This window comes from Phoenix dactylifera, chromosome 5 (assembly GCF_009389715.1).
Source record: "Phoenix dactylifera cultivar Barhee BC4 chromosome 5, palm_55x_up_171113_PBpolish2nd_filt_p, whole genome shotgun sequence".
NCBI lineage: Eukaryota > Viridiplantae > Streptophyta > Magnoliopsida > Arecales > Arecaceae > Phoenix > Phoenix dactylifera.
This window is the reverse complement of record NC_052396.1, coordinates 17,693,027-17,700,322: the sequence shown is the minus strand read 5'-3', so window position 1 is coordinate 17,700,322 and position 7,296 is coordinate 17,693,027. Positions and strand designations below refer to the sequence as shown.

Genomic DNA, 7,296 nt, shown 5'->3' with positions numbered 1-7,296 from the left:
GGACCAGCTGCCTCCTAACAATGGGTAACACCCTTCATTATTACCCTAAATGGGAGCTAGAATCTCCATTGCAATGGTTACAGTCGAGGAGACGCAGTGCATGCATGCCCATGGTCTAATGTAACTGTCATATTTTGAATCCAAATTGGCCATGGCTTATTGGCCTTTTTATCGACAGACTGTCATGGGTGGCCGCATATATAGGCTTTCAATGAAGAAGTCCAATCCAAAATTGCCTTCTCTTGCTGAAAAAATAGCGAAGAGACATCGATGGTCAATTGGCAAACAAAGCTATAGCAAATCTTCCATCTCTCTCGGAAGGGGATTCCGCGTTTAAATCTTGAAAGTGTTTTTCCTATCGTATAAGCTAGGTAACATTTATCAAAATTTATTGAGATTATGAACTATGAGGTAAACCGAACTCCGATTAAAGTTATACTAATTAATAGTCTCATTTTACATGAATGATCACATCAGCATCTTTATGGCTGTGCACGGCGCCAATCAACTTATCTCTTTTCTGCAAGATCTATTCGGCATATGTTTATCTTGGTGATTGGTCTGATGCACGGCCATTGTGGTGCACCCACGTGTCGTCGGCCGTAATTTGCCGGAATTCAAAAAAAAAGAAAAACCGGGCTTCCCTCTCCTCTTTGGAAGGATACAAAACGACAAAAACCACTTTTAGATGCTAGTTAGAAATAATATAATTTAATCATATCCCCATCTCAAGTCCCCCATATCCGTTGCCCAAGTCAAACAGGGCACGCGGTCAACCATCCTCTCCTTGCGTGCCGATGACGCGTGCCACTCTTCCCGCCCACCTCTCCCTTCGCAATTTTTATCTATTCATACATTGTGTCGTTATTTATTTTCTTTTCTCTCTCCTCCTCTGCCCTCCCTTCCTCTCTCCTTCCCCCCCCTTCATCTCTCGCTTTCTTACTCCCCTCCTTTCCCTTCTCTCTCCCTATCACCATACCATTCTTATCAGCGTTCATAGGATGTAGGTGAGCTGGAAGAGATTCCGTGGGTGGACTCGAGCTGTATTGCTCCATCCCTCCTTGCCCTTATAAATACCCACCACCCCTCCTTCTCCTCTCCTCACACACACCCCAACCCCTTTCATTCAAATCCTACTCGCCCTTCTTTCCTCTCTATCGCTCTCTCAACGCTTCACAGCACAGCTCGTAAGAGCGAAACACCAGTTGGTTTGTGAGAGTGAGATTGGTGTTGAGTGCTGGTAGCATGAAGAATTCCACTGCTAACACTACCATTTTAGCTTCCACCACAATCTCCATGCTTCCTCTGCTGCCATCGCTTGTCCTTTGCCTTCTCTCCCTGCTCTATATACTGCTCGCAAGAGCGAAGAAGGCTTCCTCTGCCACCGCCGCCACCCCTCGTAAGCTGCCCCTGCCTCCCGGCTCCATGGGCTGGCCCTACGTCGGCGAGACCTTCCAGCTCTACTCCAGCAACCCCAACACCTTCTTCGCCCTCAAACACAAGAAGTACGCCATCGGCATCACCATGGCCTTCACATTGCTGCTCTTCCTCGCCATCACTCCATGCGCTTTTTTCTTAGCTAAGATTGTAACCCCATCCTCTCTTCTTCTTCTCGTTATAGGTATGGGCCGGTATTCAAGACGCACATATTGGGATGCCCCTGTGTGATGGTGTCGAGCCCGGAGGCGGCGCGGTTCGTGCTGGCGACGCAGGCCCACCTGTTTAAGCCGACGTACCCGGCGAGCAAGGAGCGCATGCTGGGCCCCAGGGCCATCTTCTTCCAGCAGGGGGACTACCACGCCGGGCTGCGCCGCATCGTCCTGAGGGCCTTCATGCCCGACGCCATCCGTCGGAGGGTCGCCGGCATCGAGGCCGTCGCCGTCCAGGCCCTCCGCTCCTGGGATGGCCGCATGATCAACACCTTCCAGGAGATGAAGACGGTGAGCTCCGCCATCCCTTCTCTCCTGTCCTCTCCCTCCCTCTGCTTTCTTCCTAATTTCCTTAACAAATTGAAGCTCAGGATCAATTATATTACGAAATTCTGATTTTATTGTAAGAGTTCATCTTTCTTATGGTATCATGCAGTGCAGTATATACTCACCTGCTTTTAATAGAAATTCACTGCTTTTTACTTGTTTCTCTCGCCTTTTTTACCTCTCTTTTTGTGGAGAGTATCACCCAGCCAGCAACTTGAGTGGCTTTTTTTTTTCCATTCTTGTCTTTTATTCAAAAAGAAAAAAAGAATAAGCATTTTTATTGATTAAATTTACTGCATGTACTCACTTACTGCTGATGGTTAAGGTACGGTATGGAAGTCATGATATTTCACTATTTCAGGTCGAACCCAAAAGGGTGGAATACCACGCCATTGCTGTCACTATAACTGGCACTGATACTGTCTCTGTTTCCATTCCTTTCCTCCCCCCCCCCCTTCAGTTTGCGTTTAATGTGGCGCTCCTATCAATATTCGGAAAGGACGAGATCTCCTACATAGAAGAGCTCAAGGGGTGCTACTACACGCTGGAGAAGGGCTATAACTCCATGCCCATCAACCTCCCAGGGACCCTCTTCCACAAGGCCATGAAGGCCAGGAAGCAGCTGGGCCACATAGTGGCCAAGATCCTTTCATCCAGGAGGCAGAAGAAGGCAGAGGCTGATGACCTCCTCGGCTCCTTCATGGAAGCCAAGGAAGCCTTCACGGATGACCAGATAATCGACAACATCGTCGGGGTCATCTTCGCCGCTCGGGACACCACTGCAAGCGTGCTCACCTGGATCGTCAAGTACCTTGGAGAGAACCCTAGCATACTACGGGCAGTCACCGTAAGTTTCTTCTCCTTCTTCTTCTTCTTCTCCGCTTCTGCTCCTGCTTTCCAAGTGCGATTTGAGAGGAGCTGATGGCTTGTCTGGATCGCAACATGTAGGAGGAGCAAGAGGAGATCATGAAGAGCAAAGAAATGGGTGAAGGGGAGAGGTCTCTGACTTGGGCTGATACCAAGAGGATGTCGATGACTTCGAGGGTGATTCAGGAGACGATGAGGGTCGCTTCGATCCTATCTTTCACCTTCAGAGAAGTAGTGGAAGATGTGGAGTATGAAGGTGAGGGGAGAGCATCAGCATGTGCTGTGATCCATGGTTCTCTCTTTCTATATAGATTGGACAGTTCCATGTATTGTTGTAGTTTGTTGAGCCTTTCCTCTCTTTGCTCGCGCAGGATATCTCATTCCCAAGGGATGGAAAGTCCTGCCACTGTTCAGAAACATTCACCACAGCCCAGAAAACTTTACTGACCCAGAAAAGTTCGATCCCTCCAGATTTGAGGTAAGAAAAGAAGCCGATCGGTCTCACAGTTCAATCAATCCCAGCCCCTGTTCTGCAGACGAAATCAACTCTCTTTCTTCCACTGCAGGTTGCTCCGAAGCCCAACACCTTCATGCCATTTGGAAATGGGACCCATTCATGCCCTGGAAATGAGCTAGCTAAGCTGGAGATGCTTGTCCTTCTCCATCATCTCACCACCAAGTACAGGTACTGGACTAAAAGCATCACAGTAACCTCTGTTCCATCTTAAGCTAGGCCACCAGCCTCACACAAGTAGAAAGATCTCTTCTTTGTGGGGGGATGGATGCATCAATAACTTTTTTTGATGGCATATACATATCTTTCAGGTGGTCTATGTCAGGATCAGAGAGTGGAATTCAGTTTGGGCCATTCGTGCTGCCCCTGAATGGATTGCCCATGAGATTCTCTCGCAAGACATGAACCGAAGATTCGCAGATACACCTGCTCCGTAGATAGTATCTATTATCGTAGTTGTCGCCAATTATAGACGAAAAAAAGCCACTTTGAATGGTGATATTTCATAGATAGGATGAACTTGCGATCGAAAGCGATCGCAACTCCTCGAGGAAAGAGATCACATAAAAAGTGACATGGATGCACCATACAGTTATCATTCAAGATGAATCAGCTCATGTCAGAGGATGCGAAGCTCCCTCTCACAAGGAACAAATTGTACAGGCCTTTCAATTCATATAACAGGGTTGAATATTTGATGAAGGCTGTCAAAATATTCAAGTTAAATGACTATATATATATATATATGTATTTCTTTTCCTTTTCTTCTCAGATAATTTGAAAGTGTAATCACTAGCAGAGGTTGGTAACACCGAAATAGGTGGTTTTTGCGTTGAATGTCAGGTTTTGTGTTGATTGTTTAGTGTTAACAATCAAAAGTCAAACCAAGAAAGTAATAACACATTTGACTTGTTTATGATTCCTCTGTTTCACAGCCTCTTCTAAGCTTTTTGGTCACAACATTTAGATTACACTAGGCCAACTAACATTCTTTCTGCATCCTCAGGCAGCTATTACCAATATGATCCAGACTTCAGGACTTAGTTTCTGCCAGCTATTACCAATTGTTTTTATTCATACAAAGATGCGACTGAGCCCTGTTCGACATCGGCGACAGCGAATCATCTAAATGTTCATATCAAACATCTCATGAGGGTCCATAGTTTTGCTTGTCCTGTGACTACCGTGTGGGGTTTACACAATCATAATTGCATGCCAGTTACTTTGTTATCTGTCTTTCGCCGATTGTCTTTACGAGTTGAGGTTATTTCTTGCTCTAGATAAGTTGGACTATTGAGAATTGTAGGTTTGAATCTTGCCGCGTTACTGAGAAATTTCCTCCATACCAAACAAAACAGAGTTTCCTTGTCAGGTCTTGGCCTTTAACTGAAGGGTGAGCTGGTCCCAAACACCTTTCTTATACAGCTGACCATGGGCCAAGAACTAATAGCGAGGATCTAGCAAAAGTCCACAGAGTGGCAGATCTTTGTTGTTGTTTTTTCTCTTAAGAAAAAAAAATGCAGCAATTAACAGTTGCAGTAAATGAATTACACACTGAGGCCAAGCAAGCTGACCCTCACCACTCTAAAGACTATGAGGAATATTCCAAGCAAGACAGTACCAAGCACCAAGAATCTAATATTAGAGAAGAAGAATCTTATACCTAAGCAAAAGAATCTTGGGAATATATATATATATATATCCTACATCCTAATACAAATAGCAAGAAGCTAACACTAACAGATAGATGGTTTTTCTATAAAATTTTTGGAAATAGTTATTTTCCTGACTTATCCAGGGTCAAGTAAAGAACGATATGTATCGGAGAAAAACTCACAAAAATTTCAAGCATAGAATGCATAAAGAATTCATTTTAGACCAGTCCAGTTTGATTTTTCATGTAACCACATTTTCTAAGATAGTAACTTGGGGGAAGATCCCCAATCAATTCATTTCATTGTGAGGATGGGACAAGTCTGAAGAACAGAAGTTAGGCTACACCACAAGCAAAACATGAGAAAGATCGAACATTTCTTTAATATTTTTTTCCATGTAGTCAATATTAGCCCTATTTCTATTCCTAGCCAAGAGGGTCCATGATCAAACAGGGTTTCGAGGATATTGATAGCCTCCAAGCACTAATAGTAACTAGATTTCTTCTTCATGGCTGTCTGTGACCGAGTAGATTTCGAAGTATTGTTACTAATGTATGTTCATGAGGCTGGTAGAAGGTTTGTGCAGCAGAGGATAACATTTTCTACCATGCTCTTGCAAAGTTTACCGGGAGCTCCAACTCATCAAGCTGCATTTCCACAATCCATCAAATCTCTGATACCGACTCTGCCGCCTTTTCTGTTCACTGCTCGTAGTTTACGAAAAATGTTAGTCATTACAGCTCAAGTGTTATTGCAGCAGGCACTGCATGCAATCAGCATTCTATGCCCCTCATTTCATCTATAATTTGCCATTTCAGCTCTTCTTCTGATGCTAAGGTAAATTCCTGGTTAGCATGGGCTTATTCTAGTTTAGACCCAGATTATAACCTTGATCAGCTCCAAATGCTTATTATTTGCCTCAAATGCCTAAACAAAAAGCCTTATCCCATCATCTCTTTGGCTTATTGCAATGAATTCTACTTCATCATTAATCCCAATCAAGAACCATGTCTCCCAAAGCAGCAAGTCCCTTGAAAACTTTTCTCCCTCTTTTTGTTGTGGGAGGGAGCATCAAGGATCAAGTCCACTAGACTTTTCGACGCGCATTCGAGACCCCTCCTTTCCAAACCTAGCTTTCAGTCTAAAGATATCCTAGCCAGTGACGAGCGATAAGCGAACTAGGCAGTACTCAGCAAATTCTCTTTGACCAATTATCTGAAATATCTACAAGCAAATAGTGAACATGTTACAATCCTAGATGAAGATAGCTTTTGTTAATTAGTTAGGCAACTCTATCCATCATGTTACTATCCAAGATGGAGACAGCTTTCGGTAATCAGGTTTGTCGATCATGTTCTCTGCTATCTTAACAGCATAACCTTTGTACTCTATGGCGACATGCATGGCACCATGTGTCATTGGATACAGCCATGACCAAGACCAACCAATCAGTGCAGTCTTCCTTCTCTTTTAGCTATATCTGCTTCCATTTCAGGCAAAAGGCATGCCTCTGTTGGTTGACTGCTTCCAAGCATTTGCTTACAAATAGTTCCATCACCAAAGATAAGAAGCCTGGTACAGTAGCATTTCTTTTGATAGTATTTCGAAATGTTTTAGATTTAAAGAAGATTCTTTCAGAGTACTAGCAAAGCAAAAGGTTCTTCTAAATTTGTTCTCCACTGGTGATTAAAAAACACAGCAATGCTTAGGGTGCACGCCATACTGCTTCGACAGCCATTGCATTAGACCAGACTAAATCGTTGAAGCAAAAGGAAGTGCAAGTTCTTTGAATCAAAAGACAGAATAAAAGAACAGTGAAGAACTAGTTCCCCTTATATAAGAATACAATTCATTTGTGGGAAAGAACTAGATATAAAACTAAAATCATTACTGTAGTTCTTTATGAGATGAGTACCATGTACAAACCAAGTCCTCATTATGATCAAAATATATGTCAGGAAAGAGCAGACCAACCATATCTCATGCAGCACTTCATTATCTTCTAAAAGCGAGAGAGAGAGAGAGAGAGAGAGACAGAGGCAAGCATATCTTGTGCAAGATCATGATTCTCTTACATGGAAAGGACTCCAGACCAACCAGGGCATTCTCAGAGTTCAAGTCATAGTGGGAAGGAAAAGGGTTCATGCACCAAACCAAGATCTAGTAAGCACTCAGAAATTCCTTGTCCGATTGTCTGGGCCCTTCACACGAATATCCACTGCAGATTTATGACGATACAAGGAAAAAGCTTCCAGTTATGACATGATGGAAGTCCAACAGAGGG

General features: G+C 43.8%; 1 protein-coding gene across 1 annotated transcript; it reads left to right on the top strand.

The window, feature by feature from the left end:
- Window positions 1–928: 928 nt before the first annotated feature.
- Window positions 929–4,273, top strand: LOC103713001 (abscisic acid 8'-hydroxylase 1). Its single transcript, XM_008799747.4, has 7 exons — window positions 929–1,505; window positions 1,622–1,940; window positions 2,437–2,823; window positions 2,925–3,099; window positions 3,215–3,321; window positions 3,410–3,528; window positions 3,669–4,273. Exons 1-7 carry the CDS (start codon window positions 1,246–1,248, stop codon window positions 3,760–3,762), a joined length of 1,461 nt encoding a protein of 486 aa, XP_008797969.1. The 5' UTR covers window positions 929–1,245; the 3' UTR covers window positions 3,763–4,273.
- The last annotated feature ends 3,023 nt before the right edge of the window (window positions 4,274–7,296 follow it).

Bases quoted from the DNA above. Each gene is read 5' to 3' on its own strand.
- LOC103713001 (XM_008799747.4), top strand. From the start codon at position 1,246: ATGAAGAATTCCACTGCTAACACTACCATTTTAGCTTCCACCACAATC. The intron at 1,506-1,621 runs GTACGCCATCGG...TTCTCGTTATAG, and splicing joins TTCGCCCTCAAACACAAGAA to GTATGGGCCGGTATTCAAGA. The intron at 3,100-3,214 runs GTGAGGGGAGAG...TTGCTCGCGCAG, and splicing joins GGAAGATGTGGAGTATGAAG to GATATCTCATTCCCAAGGGA.